At 44.4% G+C, this 25,774-nt stretch overlaps 1 protein-coding gene across 17 annotated transcripts in view; it reads left to right on the top strand.

The window, feature by feature from the left end:
- Nucleotides 1–25,774, top strand: part of DNAAF19 (dynein axonemal assembly factor 19) — a 242,106-nt gene that overhangs the window by 163,977 nt on the left and 52,355 nt on the right. For all 17 annotated transcript variants that reach the window (XM_069634246.1, XM_069634252.1, XM_069634251.1 and 14 more), the window contains one exon: nt 2,357–2,489. In XM_069634246.1, the coding sequence (XP_069490347.1) occupies nt 2,357–2,489 (133 nt within the window). The remainder of the gene's footprint in view (nt 1–2,356; nt 2,490–25,774) is intronic.

The raw sequence follows: 25,774 nt of genomic DNA, 5'->3' as shown, positions 1-25,774 counted from the left end.
TCATTTTTCAATGCCGGCAGTGGGTGAAGCCGCACAGCGCTCTCTAGCACCAGTGGTGGCACACCTCAGCTAGGGGTTCCTGGCCTACACCACAAAGGACTTAACAATAGGGATGCAGGGCTCAAATAGACTATACTTATCCAATGGGGGCACAGGAACCAGCCCCCTAACATGAACCAGGCATTAAGTGCCTGTGTCCTCCATAATTCTTCTGTGGTGGGCCCCTATGTGGAAAAGGGGCAAAACTTAGTCCACTATTTCAGGATTCTTCTGATTAGGTAACAACCCGGGTGGGAAAGCCAGAAATAGATTGGACAGGGAGAGATAACTATGGCAGAAGGAAGGTGAACGTAAAAACAGGAAATTGTAAGTTGATCGGCTGAGGTCTGAGGAGGTGGAGGTGGTGGTCCAAGAGCCCAGCAGGAGTAAGGAAGAAGCGGTGGATTATGGAGGCATTTCTTGAGATGATGAGATATTGGTTAGTGAGTGTAAGTGGTACTGCTGTGTGTGAGTGTGATATTGTGGCAAGTGTGATCAGCTGAGTAAGTGTAAGGAATGTGAAGTGTGTAGGACTGAGTGAAAGGGGGTGGCTCGGTAGTAGTGTGAAGGTGATACGAGTGTGGACGAGTGGGTAGTAGAGTGGAGGAGGAAATAGTAGTGTGGAGGAGGGAGGATGAGTTGAAGAAGGTGGAGTAACATTGAATGGTGGAGGCAAGGCCTATAAAGAGTGAGATACACCAGAGTGACAGAATAGGGAAGAGTAGAGGTGGAAGGAGTTTGAGAAGAGTTGTTAGCAAGAGAGGATAACTTGAGCGTGGTAGACTGAAAACCAAATGAAACAGGGTGTCAGCAAGGCACAATCCCTACCCCTGTAGAACACTAACCTCTGGATACAGTAGGGACAGTGTTAGGAAATCCCTGAGGAAGTCTTGGTCCTCAAATTCAGTATAAGGCAGAGTTTAGACAATAGGGGTCAATATTCTGTTTCTACTAACCTGGGGTCAAGTTCACCTGGGTGATGGGGGGAGGAGGTAGATGGAGAGGATTACAATTTCAATAAAAACCTTTGAAATGTCTTCGAGTCTTGGAGTAATTTTTGTGCCATCTGCGACCACACCTTGCATTCTGGCCACGCCATATTATTAATCGTGGCTGAGGTTTGGTTCTGCTAAGAGCAGATGGACGCTTAGTGTTCATGAGAAAGCATAACATATTGTCATTACTAAAACCCCCTAAATGATACTATTCAAGCTCTTTATAATGAAAGCCATAAGCTTGTTGGGGTTTTGAAGAGGATTTTTAGACTTTGTTTTACCATGATAGGTTTGTATCAAGCTCCTTATTATGTCTGTTAAAATGAATAGCTGTAATATTCCTTGGTATAATGAAAATGATCCCTCTTATTGCTGTGAGGAGAAATGGTTCAATATGCTACTTCAAGAATAATACTAATATGCCTGTATTTAACAAATTTGGCTATTTACTCTTTCATATATTCGTTAATCTCAAATTAAGTGTTATCAAGTTTTACTATTGTTAGTCACCTGATGTGTTTTAATATGCAGAATGTATCCAAAATGTTCCCACAGGAAAGCCTCCCCAGACTTTGCGTTGTAGGCCCCAAAGGACTTTGCAAATGTTCCGTTTATGTTGGGTTTTGAAAAGGGGACTGGCACCTTGCACCGGTTAGCGTCCCTCAGACAGTGCTAGGATTTCCTTTCTTTGAGATGCCAGATTCAGGATGAACATTAATTCCTTTATGTTTAGTGCGGTTGTGTCCTCGGCAGGAAAGGGAATGCTTAGTTCAAAGATTGCAGGAAAACACTGCAGATAACTGCCATATTCTTCTCTCTGGCACTGAAACTGAGTCCTTCAGTTTCTGGCCAGTGCCATCATTGATGTGAATAAACTCTCCTGGCAAGGGACCAATTGCCTGTGATGATTTTGGTGAATCTAATGCAATTCGGTTGCACATCACTTGAGAGAACCTGAGGGAAGAGCTTGCTGCTAGGTAACGGTAGCCCCCTGCTTGCAAAGTAAGTATCAAACATTGGATGCAAGCATCGCATGGATGTTTGGCTTTGCTGTAGGTGGGGCATGGCTGTAAGGTTGGAATTGTAGGGTGGTGGCGCAAGATGGGAATCGTTGCATTCTTTTGTTAAGGATTTCTTTGTGCAGCGGTTTACTTACAGCAATGCTTCTTGGATTGTTCTCCAAATGACTCACTTGGTGCATTGATCTTTATACATACAGAGCTAGGTCTGTGGGCTGCTGGTGGACTTTTTTGGATTGTTGGACTCTGATGCATGTCACTTTGTAGTAATCCCCAAACATGTGTCTGATCTTTTGATCGCAGGGACATTGTGCTGGCATCACACCTGAGACCTTTGGAGCGAAAGGATAAGATAGGAGGCAAAAGAAACCAGCCATGGAATTCCTGTGCTATGCCATCTGGCCCTCAGCAGAACTGTGTAGGGGAACTATCCCAGGTAAGCAAAAGCACTAATTCCTGCAAATAATTTTGGGACTTTTTAAAGTTCTGCCTGGCTTCTTTTTTGCATTTAAAAGGCGCTTGATACATCTTGGACTGAATATCTTAACCGGTTTGCTGGGTAAATATGGCCTTGCCGTTTGTCCAAACAGCTTCTCATAATAGCTACAGGGAATTTTTAAATCACTTAAATATGTGTATCTAAGGTCATGGTTACCGTTGGAGGCCCAGCAATCTCCTAATGTATGGGATTTCCTTACTTTGAGTGATATTGGTATTTGATTCATCTAAAACACCTGCACCATATACTCCTGCAACCAAAAATCCTTGTGCATTGAATGTTCCCCATTATACTTAGCAAATCAAAATCAGTCCTCCTGGTTGCTCTCAAACATCCTTGTCTCAGCACCTGCCTGTAATTCGATACCTGATTTTCTTCACCCATGTTACCCTAGTACTGCCTTTGTAAGTCAAATTTGGGTTGTCTCAGTAACTGAAATGTTGGGTTTGTTTTGAAAGTCAAATTTGGGTGGTTGTTCTCATTACCTACGCCTTCATTCTACCTGCTAGCCCAGTGACTGTTCCAGACCGCTGTACTTACTTATTTGCTCCTATTGTCTCCTCTCTTTACTTGCTCATGGCGCTATCTGTTTCTCCTATCTACTCTAACTGCTTCTCTATTAACTATACTTCCCTTCTTACCAAGTCTGGCAAGACGAAATTAAAAAAGGATATCTTAGCTTCTAACCCAGGCCTCCCCATTGCTGATACCTATTCCAGCATAACTGCCAGACAAACCCTCCTTCGCTGGATCTATGGACCCCTCATATGATCTCTGCTCTCTCCAGTCACCACCTCTCCCACTGTTGGTAGCACACGCTGGGAAGTCCTCATGGCTTGCTTTGACTCCTCCCGAGTCATCATTAATATCTCCCGAATGGCACTGTCATGGTGCAAGGCCCTCAGGCAAACCTCCTCCTCTTGACGGACGGTTCCCCTGTCTCATCAACTTCCTCTAATTTCCAGCTGTCCCCTACCCTCCTCCCTTGGCTACCTTGCACTCCTCTCCTTCCACCTCTGTCCCATCTCAAGCTCCCTCCATGCCTCTGCAGGGCGTAACACGATTTGTACTCCCCGGAAGGTTTTTAAGGCTGGCAACCTTCATCTTGCCACTCTCAACTCTCGCTCTGCTGTCAAACAGTCCTCTGACATCTGCCACCTCCTTGAAGAACTTGACCTTGATGTCCTCAGTCTTACCGAGACTTGGTTCATGGCCAGCTCTGTCAAGGGTTTTGACACTCTCCGCACTGACAACTACAAGATCCTCTCTGCCCCTAGATCCAACAGGCCTGGTGGGGGTGTAGCCTTGATCGTCCCGGAGTGGATTCCTGCCTCGATCATCCGCACTCAGACTTACTCTTCTTTTGAATGCCTCGTCTGCAGGCTTTCCCTCTCATCTAGTCACTTGCTCACTGTTGCTACTCTCTACCAGCCCCCTGGCCAAATTACCTCTTTTCTCTCCGAGTGTGCAGACCTCTCATCCTCCCTCCTGGCCTCAACCACTTAACTAATTCTCCTTCGTGACCTCAACATCCATCTTGAATCTCCCTGTTCCTCATCTGTGCTTTTTCGTGACCTCTGCGATTCACTCTCCCTCTCCATCCTCCCCTTGGGGCCGACTCATTCTGCCGGTCACAAGCTTGATGTCTTGATCTCCTCCAGCCTCCCCCTCTCTACTCTCCTGGCCACCCCTCTCTCCTAGAGTGATCACTGCCTCCGCTCCTCTCATCTTTCCATCTCCTCCCCCCAAGCCATGCGGCCCATGAAGCGTGTGTCAATCGAGTCTTTCGCTTCCACCTTCTCCCCACCTCCTCCACCTCAGGCCGACTCGCACCCTGATCCAGCTCTGTCCTGGCTTTATTCCTCTATCTCTGCTACTCTTGAAGTTCTTGCCCCCGTCATGAGGATCTGTATGAAGTCCAAAGCCAAGTGTAATTCCTGGTATGACTCTGACCTAGCTACACTTAAACGTAAGTATAGGGCGGCTGAGAGGAAATGGAGGGCTTCCTGCTCATCCTCAGAAAAACTGGCCTGCCGCCTGCTCCAAAGGCAATACCATCTCGCTGTCCGCTCTAATCTCTAAGAAGAGAAGCCACATTCAAGCCTGCGTCTATGCGGCATCCAACAACTCGGCCGAACTCTTTATAATCTGCAAGGAACTGGCCAACCCTGCTGCAGTGTCCACCCCCTCCTCTTGCCTCTCAGGCTCTTTGCAACTCTCTTGCCTCTCACTTTAATTCCAAAACTCGGGACATCTTGTCCTCCCTCTCCGCCGCCTCCTTCCTGTCCCCTCTGCATCCGTGCCTGCTGACCCTCCCTCAGACACTCCTCCCTCCCCAACCCCTCCCTCCCCTTCCCTCTTTCTCCTCCTTTCCTTTTTTCTCCCCGGATGAGGTTGCTAGACAAGTCCGATCTATGAAAGCCTCTTCAAAACAGGTTAATCCCTGTTCCTCTAAAACTATTAAGGACCATATCGATACCCTCGCTCCGGTCCTTGCCAATTTCTGTAATCATTCCTTTGTCTCTGGATCCATCCCCTCCCCTCCCCTCTCAAGCACTCCCTTGTGCATCCTCCCCTTAAGAAACCTACAACTGATCCCTCTTGTCCTGCTAACTTTCGTCCAATTTCCATTACTCCCTTTTTGAGGAAGCTCCTGGAAAAGCTGGCCAATCTTGCAGCTTAATCTGCATTCCGACTCTGTTGGCTCTCTCCATGACCACCAATCTGGTTTCACAGCTGCCAGAAGCACGGAAACTGCTCTTCTGAACATCCGTGAAGACCTGCTCTCCAACCTTGACTCTAACATTCCCTCTGTCCTCATCCTACTTGATCTCTCCTCTGCCTTCGACACAGTCAACCATACCATCTTGCTCAACCGTCTCCGTGACAACCTGGGTATCACTGATCAGGCTCTGGCCTGGCTGACCTCTTTCCTTTCTGATCGACCTTCCCAGGTACAACTTGGGTCCTTCCTTCCTTTTCAACTAATAACTGGCTTCTCTCGCCTACTGCATTTCCATTTTCTGATCAAACATCCAGTGCTATGCCGATGACACCCAACTCATTTTCAAGCTTCCCTCTGGCTCCTCCTCTCCCTCCCTCATCTCTGATTGCCTAATCGCCATTCAAAATTGGTGTGCCGCCAATGATCTAAATGCCAACAAGACTGAGATCCTCCACATTGGTACACCTTCACCATCCTTTCCCCTCACTCTCTGACCAGCCTCCCTTGGCCCCCCCCTCCTATCCCTACCTGCGAGGCTAAGAATCTCAGGGTCCTCTCTGACTCCACACTTTCCTTCTTCGCACACATCTCTGACGTCTCCAAAAACTAAAACTTCCTACTGCACCTCCTTAGAGGTACTCTGCCTCTCCTTCCCCCAGAAGCTCACTATCTCCCAAGCTCTAGTTCTTTCTAGGTTGGACTATTGTAACAGCCTCTTTCTAAATCTACCTGCCTCCACTCTCAGCCCTTTACAACTAACCCAGAACAGGACTGCAAGACTGGTACTCAGCCTGAAGCCCTGGGATCATATCTCTCCAGCTCTGAAATCGCTTCATTGGCTCCCAGTGGGTGCAAGGATTACATTTAAAACTTTGTATTGCCCACAGGGCTTTCTGGGGCATGGGTCCAAAATACCTTCAACTATCCTTCTGTAAATACCTCCCCTCACGAGCTCTTCGCTCCTCTACTTCTAACTCTCTCAGGGTCAGTCGTTTTTCAAAGAGACGAGCTGGGGGTAGATCTGTCTTCGGCGGGGGCCTTTCTTTGGAACAGCGTCCCTGCCGCCCTGAAACTTGAGGAGAACCATCTTCGGTTCCGCAAGCACCTCAAGACCTTCCTCTTCGCCTCTGCCTTTGCCCCTCCTCTTCCATGCTGATCTGCTTTTCTTTCTCTGCATCATGCTCTTGGCCACCCTTTGTCCTTCGAGCCCAGGTACCTGCTCATCCTCCTGCATGGCCTCCTGAGCCATCCCTTGCACTGGATCTGGATCTGTAGCCATACAGTTGCCCCCCACTATTCTGCACTTATTCAAATACACCCTATCTAACAAATTACGCACCTGCCTCTGCCTGTGTTTATTTTATTTATGTATTGCATTTATTTATTTACTGCACTCATTATTTATTCTGTTCTCTCCTTTGTGCCGCACTTTCCCCTCCTTCCCCTTCCTCGCACGTTCCCCCTTTTACTTGCACTTGTGCGTTCTTAATGTCGCTGGGCCTAGTAAGATTGTTGTTATTCTCCCTTGTTCCCCTCCATTTGCTTGGTCGCGCTCTGAAACATAAGTGTATTGAGCGCGATCTAAATAAAATATATCATATCATTGACTCAGCTAATTATTGTGGTACGGAATGGAATAAAATTTCGAACGCGCATATCCAAGGAGCCAAGCAAAAAAATGCATCTAGGTGCAGTTGATATAAGAAGCAATACAATCAGCAACAGGCGCCTACATTACTGAAAACTGTGTTCAACTTTTTCCTGAAAATCTCAAGGGAATCTATTTTTCATAGATTAAGTGGTAGTTTATTCCCAGTTCGCAGAGCCATGCACGAGAAACATCTGTCCCCAATAGGTGACTGATCTAGAAGATGGAACCACCAGAAGACATCCTTCTGATGCCCTAAAGGCTCGATTCAGGTGACAAGGAACAATTTTAGCTGAAAGATAGGCTGGTGCCAAGCCATGGATACGTTCAAATTTTGCATCGAAGACACATTGGCAGCAAATTGTATCCCAAAATTGTTGGATTCATCAGTCTTTCCAAATGTCTGCCCATTTATGAAGTAAGTATGGTTAGAGTGAGCCACACCTATCAAGTATGAATTACCAGCATTTTTCTTCAAGTCCTGCTTTTGCACAGATGAGGCAAAATAACCAATACACTCTGCAAAGGGTTTAGGGTTTTAGCCACCAAGACCATATCATCTGCATGTCGTCTTCATATAAAAGCGTTAGAATCCAATCTGGCAGGATAAGGGCTGACATAACCAGGGCAGTTGAGAGTACCTTTTCCTCGTCTGTTTTTAAAAAAATACATTTTTATATTTTTCTTTTATTGCAGTATAATCATTTAAAATATAAACCTTTCACAAAATCAGTATATAAAACAGTCCAAGAAACTTAGTAAAGAAAATGAGTAAAAAAGAGGATACATAGAAACAATGAACACTTAAAGGCATTGTCTAGTAAAAAATGTTATTGTCCCTACGGGGTCAGCCATGTTTTTTTAAGCCTAAGTGGCTCGATTTTAGAAAACTTTCCTATGGACCTTACCCGAGTTTTCGTCCATTAAACGCACGCGAAAACAAGCACCAGGGAGCCGCCATTTTCTGATAATCCTATCTTTTCCCCGATTGCCCTGGCTGACCTGCTTTTGCGGCACTAAATCAATTCCCCCACCCCTGAGCCTGACATTATCAAAACATTCATATTCCCCACCTCTCCCCGTGACGTTACTGTGCTGCGTAGGCAAACGCGCCCAGTCGTCTTCTGCGCGACTCCACACAGAACCCGGAAACCAACACAGATCAACTCACAACACAGCGCGCCACAATTCGGAATATGAAACTGTACTTTAAAATGAAACAGCAACACGGTACATTTGGTAAAGTACATTTATTTGACATTAAATGTTTAGAGAATATTCAGCAATTGACATATGAACTCCGGAAGCCATTTATTTTCTTTTATCTGTATCCGCAATAACTGTTCCGTTTCATCTTGAGTCACGTGCTGTTCCTTTATGGTACACAGGGTGTTCATTTTCGTAAAAAGAATCACTTTGGAAGCACGGTGAACCGCAAGGCTGTTCCATCAACTAGGCACTAGTCCAGCCTAAAGGTTGATATGTTGCTTCTAGCCACTAGTACAGCGTAAGGGCATGTGGGCCTTTGGCGATCGTCCCATAATATGGTGATCGTGCTCCAGTTGTTGACACGAAGCTGCAGGTGTCTGCCGAAGAATCCATCCGCAGGTGTCTCAAACAGATGGCAGTGGCAGAAAGGGATCAAATGCCTGTTAGGAAAACAAAAAAAATGATAATTAGTCTCGCTAGCCGAACTTCATTAATATTACTCATTTTATTTATTACGGCCGATCAGAAACTATTTGCTTGCAAGGATAGTTCAATGGAGTATGTTCGTCTCTAAAATCAATGCGAAAAGTAATGAGATAAATCGAGGCCAACACACAATGATAAACGACAGTCTACATGTGTGAGGAATGATATGATATATGATATGGCATTTGTAACGCGCCTATACTCAAGTGTTTCTAGGCGTGACGAGGCAGGTGGGGAACAAGGGCAGACAGACAACGATCCTACTAGGCCAGGTGTCTTTCTGATCGCGCATGGGGAAGGGCTGTACATGGTTAGTTGAATACAAATTAAATAATAGGGCCAGCTGGTGGCAAGTGCAAGGTAAATGCGGGGAGAAGGGGCTGAAGGATACAGAGACAGTCCCGTAGTGCAGGTAGGCAGTGCAGGGGAAAGTGGCTGGGCCAAGGACCGAGATCTGTGAGACCAGTGGACCTGCATGTCCATGTGCCCACTACGAACAGTTTTACTTGCTTTTCCTAGCTCTTCATTCATTCATTTATTCATGCATCCATTCATTAAATCTTCATTCCGGTATAAAAGCGTGTAAAGATTTACTTGCATTATATTTGAAATTTCCATTGTGTCTCTTCGTAATGCAGTCTGTAAAACGGACCGTGCTCTTGACAACGATTTTTCGTATACTGAACTAAAATTAAACTCGGTCTAGTTTCTGAATTTTCTGCCTTATCGTCTCTTACGTTATTGCGCACTCCCTTCAAATGTAGTTCTTTCGGCATGGTCCCTGTCTCAAGGTCAAAAAACAATAGACCCTTATACTTCCAGTGCGACTTGTGGGCCTCATCTGGGCGCTGTCCTTCGCATTCTTTATTTGCAACATCACGTAGTATAGGCATCTGTGAGAACTTGAAGTTTAGAATCCGTCTATGTAGTGCGCCTCAATGTGCAAATGCGAACTGGCTTCTCTCCCAAATGCCACAGCCCGCTTGGCTGGCGCGTTCTAAGTGCCCCAATTTTGTCCCCGTTGTCTGCGAGCTTTGCAGCCCAAATTGAGACATTTAATTTTTGGCGGAAGGTCAGGGAAAGTATAAAGTACCACAGGGGTTGAATTAAAAGTGAGATTTATTGTTTGTTTGTTTTATTATTTGCAATACGCAAGCCTCCCCTCCGTTAACAGTGCGCAGCATTTACATTTACATGAGATGAGACATGAGAAAAATATATACATACACATATGTGAGGTGAATAGAGAGAATTCAAAGATGACACCCCGCTTGTTCGCCACCCATCATGGTGAAGGTAGGGGTTAGGTTTACCGGTACACTGTACAATAACATTTATTTACAAAAAGACAATCGTATTGCAATTTTTTAAACCAGGATTTGTACTTCACAATCAGCTGTGCTTCGGGTGGGCATGGCACAGTCGCAATGTTCAGTGGCAATGGATCACTGCTCTGCACAGAAACGTCCAAAATTCCATATCTGTGCCTCTCTAACACAGCAACAATAAGGCCTTTCACAAAGTCGAACTGCATTTCATCATAGACTGGTTTGATCACCCATTGCTTACTTCGTTTTGAAAACACCTTAGTGTAGCGAGGCATCCTTACTTTACCCCTAGACCTATATTGTTCACGTCCGACATTGCTGTTATGGACCAAGACCGCTAGTAGAGTGCGATGTTTCATGCCCCGAAAGCTAAAATGCAAGCGCTTTGGCCTGTACTTTAGGCACATATTGTGGAACACCTCCAAATCTCCTGTGTGACAGAATTCTGTCAGTCCTCTCAAATCTCTTTATAGAGTTTTGTCGAAAACAATCTTCTCAATGGCTTTGTGTGTCGGTGAAGATGGAATCAACCACTTCTTCTTCCGTGCTTCCTCTGGGGACAAAGGGCCATGCTCACATTGGTGGAAATGTTCATTTGCTGTCCAGCAGTGAACGTTGGTACAGTGGTGCATCAGTGACCGCCATTTTTCAAGTAGTATTTCCACTGACCCCTCACAAGTTTTTGAGCTCCACCAAAGATGGTTGGTGATAGAATGTGACCACTGCAAAATACTTTCAAAACCTTTTTTTTCCCTGCAGCCGAGATTTTCTTATTGATTGATTTAGCAAGATGCCATACGTCAAATTGATGTTTAATATGTGGGAACTGCTCTCTCATTGTCTTGGCAATTGAAACGTGTCTATCCGTGGCTATGAGGTCAATGTGCATGCCCCTCGATTGTAGATATTCCACTGATTTTATAAAACCTAGTTTCTCCATGGCCACTGAGGATGTACATTGTGTTACCTGCACGACCACCAAACTCACAATTTTCTTACTATCCATGTCCTGAAAGTGGTAAGTGCAGTACTTGGCAGAAAATCCAGGGCTGTCGCACTGTCTGTCGCCGGCTAGCCTGAATCGTTTGCCTTCGAATGTACTTGCTAGAGACAATTGTTCAATTTTCCAAGCATCACTAATGGCCGGAAACAGATAATCACGTTGGTATGTGTAGTACAGCGCATTAGAAATGAAATGGAGTCCCACAAACTGAAAGAAAGCCTCTAATTTTCTAAAACTGGAGCCACTAAAAAGTGATGCAGCTACACACAGTAGATTGCCTGCTGGCAGTTTCCCCAGCATCGGTTGTGCAGACCATGAGAACCTATGATTTAATCTACAGGCGGCATTTATTTTGACGTTACTGCCTTTTATTTGACGAGTCACATTAATCAATGGCTTCCCACATACTTTCCCTCTAATGGAATGCACACATTTCAGCATACTTATAATTTCCATCAAACAACTGTCGAATACAATGTATTTGCTCTCTTTCATTAGACTGTCATCCTGCGTCAACGTTGTTTCGGCCTTTGACGTTGTGGAGATTTCAACACATTGGAAAGTAATATCGCTGATATCAAGTTCTGATGCGTCTATGGATGCTGCGGCTGGTTCATTCTGTCATTTCAACATCTATTACTTCAACATTGATGGGAGAACACAACAATGTCGACAGGTTTTTTGGTGGCAAATTTTTGGCGGGTGTAGATTGTGTAAATTGATCTGCAACTACTTCAGAGCGATCTTCAATACATTCAATAACATCTTCTTGTGGTGGTGCGGTCGCACTGTAGCTATGGTTCAATGCAACTTTGCTGTAGTCTACAAACACAGTTAATTCATGTTCTGGCCATTGCACATGAGCATCTCGAGCCTGAACAAGCCTCGCCTCAATAGTTCCTCCATAGTGTACACGGTCTGGCAAGCCACATCTCTCATTCGCTTCACTGTCTGTGTGTGTATAGTTCTGACACCCACGGGTATCTGGAGGAGAGATTGGAAAAGGGATGTTCAGTTTAAACACAAGATGGAGTGTAGTAGAATTGACTGCAAAAAAACATAAAATAGTCCCCAGCACAAACATTTTTTTAAAGTTATGAACTGTTTGTAACTAACCTTTTTTTCTTTTTTTTTCTTTGCAACTTTTTTGACTCGACCTTCAACATCTGCACGCTGTAGCTCCGATTCGTTTCCGCATGTCCTCCCTTCCTCTTGCGCTGCAACAACTATATTTTCTGTATCCGCATAGACAGCACGGAATGAGGCTCCATCGTCTCCCTGAAACATAGTACTTTCATTACTATGTATCAAAATATTGTTAGCATAAAACACACGTGAGGACGAACACACAGGTACATCTCAATAGCCAAATACGATTTAAACATTGTGTGCAACAATCAAAAGACAAGTATTCGACCAGTGATGATCTATTTCGATGGAACTGTCAGTATCCATACCTCTGGTTCTGCATGGACTGCCATGAATGGTTGTATTGGAGAGGAGGCATCCACATCTCCCTGAAACACAGTACTTGCATTAGTATGCTTTTCAATATTGGAAACACATAACACACACTTGGGGTCGTCGGCACAGGTACATATAAAGAGATAACCGCAAATGATGCATTGTCCAAAAGAATCAAGGAAAATCCAAATATGATCACATTTCATCGACTTATTTCAACGATTCCTTTACATCTGCATCATCTAAATGAGATGTTGTGATTGTGGTGGAAGCTCCGTCGTCTCCCTGAAACACAGTACTTGGATTAGTATGGTTTTCAATGTTGGAAACATAACACACACTTGGGGTCGAACGCACAGGTACATATAAAGAGATAACCACGAAAGATGCATTGTCCAAAAGAATCAAGGAAAATCCAAATATGATCACATTTCATCGACTTATTTCAACGATTCCTTTACATCTGCATCATCTAAATGAGATGTTGTGATTGTGGTGGATGCTCCGTCGTCTCCCTGAAACACAGTACTTGGATTGGTATGGTTTTCAATATTGGAAACATAACACACACTTGGGGTCGAACGCACAGGTACATATAAAGAGATAACCGCGAAAGATGCATTGTCCAAAAGAATCAAGGAAAATCCAAATATGATCACATTTCATCAACTTATTTCAACGATTCCTTTACATCTGCATCATCTAAATGAGATGTTCTGATTGTGGTGGAAGCTTCGTCGTCTCCCTGAAACACAGCACTTGCGTTAATAGGGAAGAAAGTATAGCAAATGGAATCACGTTATATGATCACGCATGATGGAGCTGTCATTATCCATACCTCGTGCTGCTGAAGAATATCTATGGATGAGGCAAATGTAGTGCGCACTTCCGAAAGCTGTTGCGCCGATTCGTATACTTGAATGTCAGGCTCTGCATCAAATGCAGGGGTTGACGCTCCATCAACTGCCTGAAACATAGTACTTGCATTAGTGAGGATTACAATTGTGAAAACATAACACACACCTGGGGTCGACAGCACAGGTACATATCAACGGCTAACCACGAATGAAACATTGTGTAGAATAATCAAACAACAAGAATTCCAGCTCTGATGATGATGCTCGATGGAGCTGTCAGTATCCATACCTCCTGATGTTGAAAAACATCTAGAAATGTTGTAGATGTGGCGGACGCTTCAGCATCTCCCTGAAAGACAGTACTTGCATTAGTATGGATAACACTAATTATAACTGAAAACAAACACCAGTGGACGATAACTAAGGTGTATATCAATTGGAAAGCAGTAACCAAACATTTGGTAAAATAATTACACGATAGAATAAAACTATTACTTGACATGCATAAAACAAGTATGTAGCGGATTAGACTAGTAAGATTACCTGATACGCGCTAGAAGTGGTTGATAACTGCGACCACGTCAAGGATGTAGAATGTTCTTGCTTCAGATTCAAGGGATAGTCAAGAAGTTGTAAAGTTCACTTAATGATAGATAATGAAATGCCAATATTGAAAATAGCCATGTAAGCCGACAGAATACTTGAAAAATGCTCAATACAGCACAGTTCCCTGTCCCCATATATATATACATTGCGTTTGTGGGTTATGAAATCGAAAAAGAATATATTGATAAATGTCATTATTCAAAAAACTATACACTCATATCAATATCGAAATTATTACAAGGGATAGAACACCTACAATATCAATTAATCCATTCGGTTACACACTACCGCAAGGCCGAAAGCTAAATCCGGACACTTGACTCACCGGTGGCGGAATGTGGACGAATAGAGTGGGAATAGCGTTTTTGCGCAATTTCCGTGTCGTTGGCCGTTTATTCTTCTTTGTTACCCAAGAAGTTGTGTACATGTCCAAGGAAAAGTGCCGGCTGCAGATGCAGTATCGATCACCCCTCTTGTCCTCTAAGACTTGTTGGACTCTACTTTCCAGCTCATCCAGTGGATATCCGCAATGTCTGACCCATTCTCTTATTCGATCAACAGTTTTCGGGAATACATGCATTGTAGTTCCTTCAGATTTCGCATGGGTCTTCGAAGGGCAACCGCTAATCGAACAGGCAGGCATTGTTGATGAATCTGAAAAGTAAATATCGACATTATTATACAATCTTCAAGAGTAAAGATTTGATACAAAAGTAAATGAATCATACAATGATCAATGCAAGGTTTGTTTTGGTCGCAGGAACTATACCAGTTCATTATGTGCGGCTAAGTATTTGCATAAGTTGCAGAAATGTATAATTGATGTGACTGAAATCTGAACATGTGACTCGTCCCTTGGATGATCTGTCTTGCACGAGAAGGAAACATGCTTACATTATAGACTGGAACCCCGAAGGATGCAATTCAATGACAATAGACACAGATGAAAATAAATAGATTTATTGATAGCATAGCAATGGAAACTCAAGTCAATAGCAATGAGACCAATGAACATAGCACTATTGTGTACTCTACTCGCAAATAGATAGAAATTTAAAAATCTGCGAAATATAACCAGGATACATGGCCTTACCTTGACCAACAAACAGTTGGATTCAGCAAGCACAGCAGTATGTTGCGGGAGAATAGGTGGATGTCCACAGGTAGCGCACTGATGGGTATGCTCGAAGCGGTCACAGAAGTTCACGGATAGCACGACGACAAGCAGATTAGCATAGATCTCAGTGGTTCCCAGGTAGCACGTTCAGGAGTTGACTTGCAAAGCACAAAGATGTTCTCATGAGACATATCGAGTGGTTTTTAAAGTATTAGAAACTGGGGTGTGTTTGTGAATGAATGACGTATGTATGTCGTGGTATTAGGGGGGCGGCCTGCTTGAAGGGGAGGCCTGCCTGGAGAGACAGGGTCTGAGGAGGCCATGTGACCGATGGCCCCTTGGCGTGGGACACCTTTTGAAGTGTACATGTAGTTTGGCACCTTGGCCGTTTGCGCCCGTCACAGCCCCCCATGCCAGCGGGCATCCACCGGCGCAAACCACCTTTGATAGAGGGGGGTGGGATGGATGGGCCTGGGGCGTGCAGATAAGGCACAGGAAGACTGCTGAATGGAGACACACTTATGTGTATTGCAGGGGGGCGGCCTGCCTCAGCGGAGGCCTGCCTGGAGACACGGGGTCTGAGGAGACCATGTGAACAATGGCCCCTTGGCGTGGTCTACCTCTTTGAAGTGTACATGCAGTTTGGCACCTTGGCCTTTCGCGCTCCTGACAGCCCCCCATGCCAGCGCGCATCCACCGGCGCGAACCGCCTGTATATCAATATACAGTATATCGCCTTTTTATCAATGATAGTATATCGTTGCTTATCAATAACAAATGCCACATACCGGAGATTCTTGTGAGCACAGACCCACACTTCAACCGGTGTATTATAGTGGTCAAGACTGGATAATCCAATGGTAAATGTTAGTATAGATATATGTGTGACTTTTATAGAGACATAACCTACTGAAAGACTTTGAACAAGTGTGTTTTAGTGCATGCATTATCGAGAATGTTATTTTAGCTTAGATAGATAGTGACCACCCTGCTTCACAGCAACCAGACCTTCACCCATTCAGAGCACAGATGTCTGACGTCCATCCTTGAATGGAGAGACACTTGATTCATTTAAAAAATCGAGACAACCGTTGTTAAAATATATGTGGTGTTTTATTTTGTATCTTATTTTCATGACACAAAAATACAAGACTTTAAAGATTATACAGGTCAGGTTGCAGCACAGCGAGAGAAAATCCCCTGTACTGACCGCTGTCACTCGGGAACGTTTCTCTAATGGCACGAACGGCACAGGCGGGTATCACTCTTCGAACGCGGTGTCCAAGCCTCCCGTGAAGCCACCATGTAAAGGAACGATAGGCCACCAGCCTGTACCACCTGTGAAAAGGAATGAAACAAACTGTTTTTAAATGACCAAGATAAGTTTAATAAACGTTTGTTGTCAATGACAATTCTTGTAACTGATGGCATTTTACACGGACAAATGCTATCTAGACAATGCACACTATTCAATGACTTACATGCGTTACAATGATATGTAGATGTAATTTTGGATATAGTAGAAGACCATGAAATAGGAGTGGCATGACCAGCAGAGTATACTTACTCGTTACTCGGATTACGAGGACGAACAGTTGCTCGAAGTTCGTGCATAAGCACCATCATTATTCTCAACACGGCCCGTGTGAGGCAGGCTGCCCTGAAGTCTGGCAGCTCGGTGATGCATTGCGGTCGTGGCTCACCTTCCGAAATGTAGGCCAGGCATCCCGGGTTTTCTCGGCAGCGGCAGTTCTCGTCCTCAGTTGGCATTAGCTCGCACCGATTGCATGTGCACCAGGTGGAGACGCCGTCCATGCGACTAGGCCCAGGCTCTTCATCTGTTGATTCGTCCTGCCAACTGCAGTCCGAATCCCCATCGTTTTCGCGTGCTTCCCTTTCCAGTAGTTCCTCCTCGGTATACTCGGGCTCGTACATGTAGGGCATTATTGTAGCCATTGTGTGTTAAACAAACTAAAATAATTTATAGCGGTGGTACTGGTATCTGTTCGCACGGGCTACAAGCGGCGAAAGTAGCTGACCAGAGCACTGAAACGAGTCACAGAATACTCAAAGTAACACAGAGAGAGGAATGGAATCGAAAATCGGCTGCTGTGTGTTGTGAAACGGTCTGTTTATACTTATTGAGGAGAGAGGCGTCCAGCCATTTCCATGGCGACACGTCATTCGCTGAAGCGCAGCGAATGTTGACACGAGACATGCTTTGGCGTTGGGAAATGGGCGGTACGAGTCTGCTGATGACAGGCTCAGGGGCGGGGGAATTGATTTAGTGCCGCAAAAGCAGGTCAGCCAGGGCAATCGGGGAAAAGATAGGATTATCAGAAAATGGCGGCTCCCTGGTGCTTGTTTTCGCGTGCGTTTAATGGACGAAAACTCGGGTAAGGTCCATAGGAAAGTTTTCTAAAATCGAGCCACTTGGGCTTAAAAAAACATGGCCGACCCGTGGGGACAATAACATTTTTTACTAGACCATGCCTATAAGCATACGAAAAGTGAATACCATGCTTAGTTACATCAGTTTCATTCACCTGTCAAAAAGCCTAATACTTCAATCAGAAATCTACACAGGGCCAAGAGCCAAGATCAATGATTCATTTTCGCCCCCACGCTAAGCAAGCCCAATACAAGTTGGCTGAGCAAGGAAAGCCCTCACATAGAGCACATACAGCATTTTTAAAGTGATGTGTTCTGGTTTTCTTTAGAAAAGGACAGTCGAATACGAAATGTTTTGGAAATTCTGTGGCCTTCTCATTATTTTATTAATAAAGGTTATTATGTTGTTACCTTAACTTTATTATTTCTGATGTGTGTGGACTTTAAGATTTTGTTGGTTTAACCTTAACTCTTTTGTAAAAAAAAAATTAAAAAAAAATTCGAATAATTTTGAATGTATTTTTACGGTTAAGTCATTATTGATTCTGAGTGTTTGTTGTAATACTAGCCTGTGTTGTAAGAGCATGTACTAATAGTGTGTGCATGTGGCATAAGACCATGTTAAATAACAGCATGTTGCGTAAGTATATGTGTCCTAAGTGCATGTGTGTAATACTCTGTTGTAAGATTGTGTGTCGTGTTTGGTGTAGGAGCATATGTTGTTGGAGCACATGCTATAGCAAAGCGTGTTGTAAGAGCATGTGCAGTAGGATCATGTGGCACAGGTTCATGTGTCCTAGGTACATGTGCGTTGGTGCATATGTCCTAGGTGCATGTGAGAGCATGTGTCGTACATCCACATATTATGTGTAGTAGGTGCACATGTAGTAGCTGCATGTGTTCTACGTACATATATCATAGGAGTGTGTGTTGTAGGAGTGCTTGTTATAGGAGTGCTTGTTATAGCAGCGTGTGGCGTAGAAGCACATGTCTTACAAGCATGTGTCATACGAGAATGTCTTCTGCATGCATCTGAGAGCACGTGTCATACGTCCACATGTTGTGTAGTAGGCGCACTTGTAGGAGTATGTGTTGTAAGAGTGTGCGTCGTAGGACTATGTGCGGTAGATGCTCATGTTGTAAGAGCATGTGTCGTAGGAGCTTGTGTTTGTGTAGTAGGAACATGTGTAGCTGCACGTGCATTAGGTCCGCATGTTGGAGTGTGTGTTGTATTTGTGTGTATCATAAGAGTATGTGGTAAGTGTGCATCATAAGAGTGTGTCGTAAGGGGGTGTGTCATAAAAGTGTGTGTGGTTGGAGTGTGTGGCAAGAGCGTGTGTCATACGGCCACGTTATTTTTAGTAGGTGTGTGTGTGTGTGTGGTAGCGTATCATAGGAACATGTATTATATTTGTTTGTGGTGTAGGAGCATGTGGTACAGCAGCGTGTGTGTTGCAAGAGCACATGTAGGAGTCGAAGTGTGTGTCACAAGACTGTGCATGGTAGGTGTATGTGTCTTAGGTGTATGTGTCTTGGGTGTATGTGTCTTGGGTGTATGTGTCTTGGGTGTATGTGTCTTGGGTGTATGTGTCTTAGGTGCATGTGAGAGCATGTGTTGTACATTAGGTGAGCATGTCATAGGAACATATATGATAGGAGGGTGGTGTAGAAGTGCTTGTTATAGCATTAAAACAAATGAATGGGTCTACCACTCCTACACCTTTGCCCAAATTATTGGTTCTATATCAAGTATAAGACACACTGGGCCTCATTATGACCCTGCCGGTCTGGAAAGAACGGTGGTGGTAAAACCACCGCCACCGTTGTTTCCGAACCAGCTGATCAAGAGTCCTGTAGGCGGGAGGTGTCACTCCCGCAAGGTCTGACCTTGGGGGTTTAACACCACCCGCCTGCAGGCGGAAATGGAAACACTGCTCCGTCATAGACGGAACCAGTGTTTCCATTGTCCCCGTTCCCATGGAGTCCTATCGAACTCCATGGGAATGGGGACTTGCACAATTCCGCCTCTGGAATTCCCGGGTCACCGGGGTCGTAATGCGCCGGTGATTCCGGGAATCACAGAGGCGGATTGGTAATACGGGTCCGGCGGTAACCTGCCGGTTTTTCCGACTCGGTTACTCCCAGACTCCTAATGAGGCCCACTGTGTTGAGTTAATGCAAGATATATGTATTTACAAGTAAAGACATATTGTCTATTTACACACATAAACAGGAGTTGTCCATATCAATATACATAACAAATATGTGATGTTGTCAAAACAAACAGTTTGGATGAATTCAAACCTAAAGTTCAATATCATTAAATGGAAGTGAAAAGCCTACTATTGTGTGAAGTCACAACAGGGGTCAATACAGTGATTACAACATTTCAAGTGAGGAGAACAGAACATAAAACTTGAAAAACCAGTGTTAACAATCGGACACTGCAATGGTGGTTACAGACTTGTCAAACAAGTCTTTGGAGAAGTCTGTAACCACCATTGCAGTGTTTTACTTTAATCTCTAAATCTTTTTTTACTCAATGCTTCTGCTTACCAAAGTCTAAAATTATTATCATTGCTGCTGCGACTGCTAATCAGCACTCATGCCAAATATGCTTCAAGTTTCAAGCTTACAGAAAAAGTCTTGAATGTAGAATGTCTCTTAGTTTAGTTTATTATTTGTATGGTGCGCCATACCCTGGGGCATCAGGGCGCAAACAGGCAAGGATTTGCTCAACTTAGTTACAGATACATAAGAAAAAACAAATCCGATGAAGGTGCAGAGATACGCTGAGCTTGGTTGCAGATAAGCTCAGCTAATTACAAGTACAAAAAGAAGGCAGGAAGTGTGGGCATAGACATCAGCAATACTACAGTAAGCAGATATGTACAGGGAGCGATCAAGAACAAGGGAGCTCTTCACTCAACTTAGAACTGAGTCTACTTTTACTTGAACTACGTGGTCTCAAATGCCCTCTGTAATCATTTAAATTAACTTCACAGCTGACTGAAGTTCATATGACTTTGCGCCATGTACCGTGAAGGCGTTATTCTCAAAGTTTGCTTACATGAAAGTCCTTTGAATTTGCTTCACAGCTGACTGGAGTTCATATATGCCTTTGCGCCGCAGCCGCGTACCCTGAGGCGTTATTCTCAGAAGAAACTGATGTGAATGACGGAGTCTTGAGCCGAAAACTGCTTTCCGCGCGCCTCAAAACCGTGGGTCCTTTACTCAAATGGCCCAACGATAAAAATCCTTGCGCTCAACGATGAACGCGAAAAGCCTTGCAAATATTTACACGTTAGTGCACATTCAATGTTACTTAGTTAAACAAATTAAATACCGAACTAGTGACACCTCATTTTCCGCTCGCTTGTGTTAATTAAAACATGTGGCAACGCTCTGCTACTGCAATAGCTCTTTGCCTGCTGGCAATCAAAACGGGTTCAACAGTAAACTGTATTCACAAAATCCTTCTGTTGCATTTCAATTTAATTTACTAGAACCTTACTGTTAGGAAAGATTTCATAATTGTATGCAATTTTCCCTCCATGTGGCAACCCCCAAACTTTTTGCTGTTGTTTTACACCCTGATCTAGATTTTGCCATAGAAGCGCCGCCTAATGGTGCACTCCTCTGGGCTATGGGGAAACTGACATGTCCTTAAAACAGTCAGTACTGGGAGACTTTGTTTCCCTTAGTCCTTTCCTCATGTTGCAACTTTTGTGCAACATGAAACAAGAGTGCACCGTAACTTACATTACCGCACTCTTGGGTCTCCAGTCATTCCAAAGGCCCTAGAAACTCTCGCTGGACTTATTATGAACTGTGCAAGTGTGTCACGGACGGGACTGGTGGCAGCTATCGTTTCTCTTGTGTTTTGAACCCTTTTTCGCCATGTTATACATGCTTACCACGTTTGGCACAAATGAGTGGCCTGGCTCCAAAATGGCCATGCCACGAGGTTCTTTCTCCTGTCTGCTGACCGTCTTGCCCCTTCACCTTCCCCCAGGTCGAGCCAACCTGGGCAGTCCTTATTTGGTCATGCACTTTCCCGCAAAACCCCAAAGCTTTTGCAGGCTTCTGCATGCCTTGTGTGTGCCTCCAGGATGTGGGCTGGGATGTCTGGTCCCAATACACATCCTGGGTGCCAGGGAGTCTGAAGTGTCCTGAATGCCTGGGACCACCGTGGTCCGTTATAGGTCCATGTATGGTGTGAGTGTTTGTGAGCAGATCTCCCATTGGGTCCTCTCCGTTTTGGCACGAAGGGAACTTTGGATAAAACGAGGCCGAAAACACCACTACCATGTCGATCTCCTGAGTTCACACCGAACAAGGGATAAGGAGCCAAGTATCCTGCAACAAGAAGCTGAGTCGAGGAACCGCTGGTGACCCGCTGAAGGTTTGGCACCCTGAACTGCTGTCGTCCTGCAAGACCCCTCTGCATCTAATCGTCCTAGAAGGTCTGCGAAGGCACTTCGACCCATTGGAATAGTGGGATCAACTATTCCCGGCACCTTCATCAAACCCTGCAAGTAAACCTCTTCAGAAGGGTCCCTGGGCTGACCAGCTTACGCAGGACGCTTTGCTATGTCACCGCCGCCGTTTCGGGGAAGCCCTCGAAACCTGGTTTACTGCTTGCTCTGCGTCCACGCCATCCTCACACCAAATTTCGTACACTTGGCATTTCCAGGTCTGAAGTGAGACGAGTGCGCCCGGACCAGAGTAAACACGGTTGCCATGTTGCCTTGCTGTGGTAACAACCTGTGCACGTCCTCTGTATTTGGGACCCCCTCGACCCTGCATCCTGCTATGCAGAATCTACACGGTGTCAAGACGTCCTGATCATCGCAGCTGAACCTGCCAGCAACATGAACTGAACTGGAGAAGTCTGGGTCTGCCTGCGTCTGGGACCGGTGAATAGTCCATACCCCAACCAGGAGCCCGTTTCGTTTCTACCGCTGTTGCGAAATTGCGACTCTATCCCGCACTCTCACCCTGCCTCTGCCCACAAGTGGAGGCCTTGCTTGAATAGTGGGGACTTGTTCTGCATCGCTTCATTCACCTTTCTGAACTACCTGATATCCTCGAAGAGGCCCTCTTTTGTCCATTGGCACCAGCGCGTGCAGGTACTTTTGAGCATAAGGCTCCTCTCTTCATAGGGCTCGGACTTCCTCCTAGTTAGGTGTATTTCAGATGTCGAACTGGGTCTAATGATTACTTGCACTGCCTGTTTTCCTCCCCATCTAGGTGGTTTGCATATTACGTGCTCCTAACTCCTTAGGCCCCTTGGTCTTGTATGTATATTGTATTGATTGTGATGTGTTGGTTTACTTTAGTATTATCGTGATTCTTTGCTATGGTCGATGTTACAAAGGCCTTGTAATAAATGTATCTATATTTTTAATATAACACCTGTCTGGAGTAATTTGTAAGTGTCCTTGCTTTGTGTGCTCATTGAGGTCTTTCCGTCGCCCTCACCCCTCTTGAGACTTAGTCTTGACCGCCACCATCGCCACCCTGATTGGTCTGGCTTATCCAGAGGTTACCTTGTTCCAAGAAACTAGGCTGGCCTTCTGAACCTTTGCCCCTCCAGGTCAGAGTTCAAAAATCCATCTTAACACTTACTATTACTTTCCGTAACACTGAACACAGATAGTCACTTAGCTTGCTTCTTCTGTAGTTGGGCTTTAATTGCTTCACTCATTTGGATCTTCAAGGATTCTTAATCTTCTCAGAAATTTAGTTCTCACCATCATTTGCCTCATCAGACAGTGAATTCTTTTGCTGATGGAATTTATACTTCAACTGCTGGAGCTATAAAAACTTTGACCTGCTCTGGTGATATCTTAAATGAAAGGCAGTTTAGAATTCCAAACTACCTCACACCCAGCCACAGCCAATCAATGCTGCTGCATAGAACCTCCATCTTGCCCTGGGGAAACAGCTTCCTGAAGGAAACATTAGGGAATCTTCTCTGTCAACCACTTAACTTTCCCAATGAGCAGTCTAATTCTTAGACAATCCACCCCTCCAAACAGAATGTCTCGTCCATGAATAATATGGGACCCTGACAACCGTCCTATGTCAAAACCTATTTCCTTCCCTTGCACTTCTAACTGAACTAAAAGGTTGGTGAGTCTTCTTAATGCAGAAGAATGGATCTGTTCTTATGAGTCTATTTCCTGAGGGATGGATTCCCTTCCCCAGGGCGTAGTCCCTTTCAAAGGCAGCACACAAAGTTCCAGATTCAAAATGTCTCAGTTCACAAATAAAGCAACGTTCCAACTCAAAGCCTTAGTGCCAAGATAATGACTTCCTTCCCTGTACTTTCTCAGCCTTCTCACAATGTTCACAAACACAAGGGGGAATGCCTCCCATCCCTTGGCCTTTCGTAGGTTTCTCACAATGCCAAGAGAATGACTCTCTGCCCTTGGATTTTCTCACAATGTTCACAAACACCAGGAAGAATGACTCCCTTCCACTGGCCTTTCTTGGGCTTTTCACAATCTTCACTAACACCAGAGGGAATTACTTCCTTCCCCTTGCCTTTCTTAGGCTTTTGGCTCATGGCCCACCCTGTTCACTATCCTTCCAGGTACTGAGACTATGAAGATGACTTGCAATACTCTTCATAAAAGGTTGCAGGTCCCACACCCACGAGATTCTCTTCTCTTGATGCTGCAGACCTGGTTCTACTTCATAAAAGGCGAAAACGCACCCCTATTCAAACGTTCCCACACGATCAGGGGATGACCTAAATATGTTGATATATAAAGGAGATCATTACACCATATAACATTTTACTGATCTAGTGCATATGTGTAGGTGAGTATCCCACATTAATGGTACCTTCAGTCCTGAAAAAATAGACTCGGTACTTGTTTTTATTGTAAAAAAGTTTTTTAGTTTTTAATCATTATTTCATCATTAATTCAAAAATATAAAAACACTTATAAAAGTGTTCGGTATGAGTCAGACCCAACCTCACACAGCATGTTAATAAACAACAATATTACACATTCATATAGCCACATAAAACGATAAAAAATTACACAAACAGACAATAAATGGATTTAACAATTTTCCAAAAACTGAGTGTGATGACTCAGATACAAATAGCTCCCGACATGTTTCAGTTCTTGGTTGCTCAAATGCATGAACTTTCTTCAGGGGAATATTACAATTTCTTATTTTCCACCATGCAATCCAAGGTCACAGATGTGGGTTCTCACAAGTTTCCTAAGCCAGGAAAACAAACAAAAGGGGAAGTCACCACCCATATACACCAGTCAGATAAATTCTGGAACAAATTCCATACATCAGTGCAATTTGTGCAATAAATCACAAAGCACTGATAGAATTAGGACATGATTGCACTCAACCTGTCCCCAATAACAAGCTACATACCTCTTAAATTGGTACCAGTCGCGCCGGTGTAGCAACACCACAATTTGGCCGTTGACTCCAAAGTCGAGTCCTGATTATTCAATAGCTCCTAGTAGCTGGGGGCCAACTTAAGAGCTGCAAACCAAACAACACATACAATTCGTCATAGTCAAACACAAAACGATGTTTCCCCTTTAACAAAGGCACACACCAGTATGTCTCCAAACAACCGTATTCGCTGCATCAAAGTATACCACCACCACACCGTGATGATATTCCGTAGCTGACATATGCCCAACTCTGTTGGTTTAGCCCGAGTCTGACACCACCATTAAATGGTAAATTTAAGACACCATGATCTCTAGTGTGTCGTATGGTGCATCCCCCGTGGTAAAAATAATACATCATACCTCCTTTTCCAATATGCGCCAAGCCAATATCTATCCTGTTCCTCTTAGGAATGGATCGACAATAGCTGTATTAAAGTATCCATAATTCAGGACCTGTATGGAGAACAAAACGGAATAGCCTCTATAAATGGAACTCAGTGTCGCTGTGCTCAATTATCTAAAAAGGTATCAAAAACGCCCCGGTACAGACCGCTCATCCCATTTGTATCACATAAGACTCAAAATCCCTTAAAAACATACCTTTAACTCGCATAGCGAAGAGTGTATATTCTCCGAAGCAGCCGAGTCTGCCGTACCAATGTACAACGCGTTGTACTAAGATTATTTAGGCTCGCGTTCACCCGGAAATAAGTAGCGCGACATAAAAAGAGGACTCGCGTTCACCCGGAAGTAAGTAGCGTGACATTAAAAAAAGGACTCGGATGTCATAAGATAAGAACCAAAAAAAGGACCAATGAGTTCACGGCCTACGGCTATTGCTGATAGCAACACAGGGAGTGCTATGCAAAAGAGGGTCAAGGACTTAAATACCGTCTAGTTGAAGGGGGGCACCGCACAGACCGTACCAAAATTACGCGTTGTACTG

This window comes from Ambystoma mexicanum, chromosome 13 (genome assembly GCF_040938575.1).
Source record: "Ambystoma mexicanum isolate Mex_15411 chromosome 13, UKY_AmexF1_1, whole genome shotgun sequence".
Lineage (NCBI taxonomy): Eukaryota > Metazoa > Chordata > Amphibia > Caudata > Ambystomatidae > Ambystoma > Ambystoma mexicanum.
Note: the sequence above shows the minus strand (reverse complement) of the source record. Positions and strands in the feature narration are given on the sequence as shown.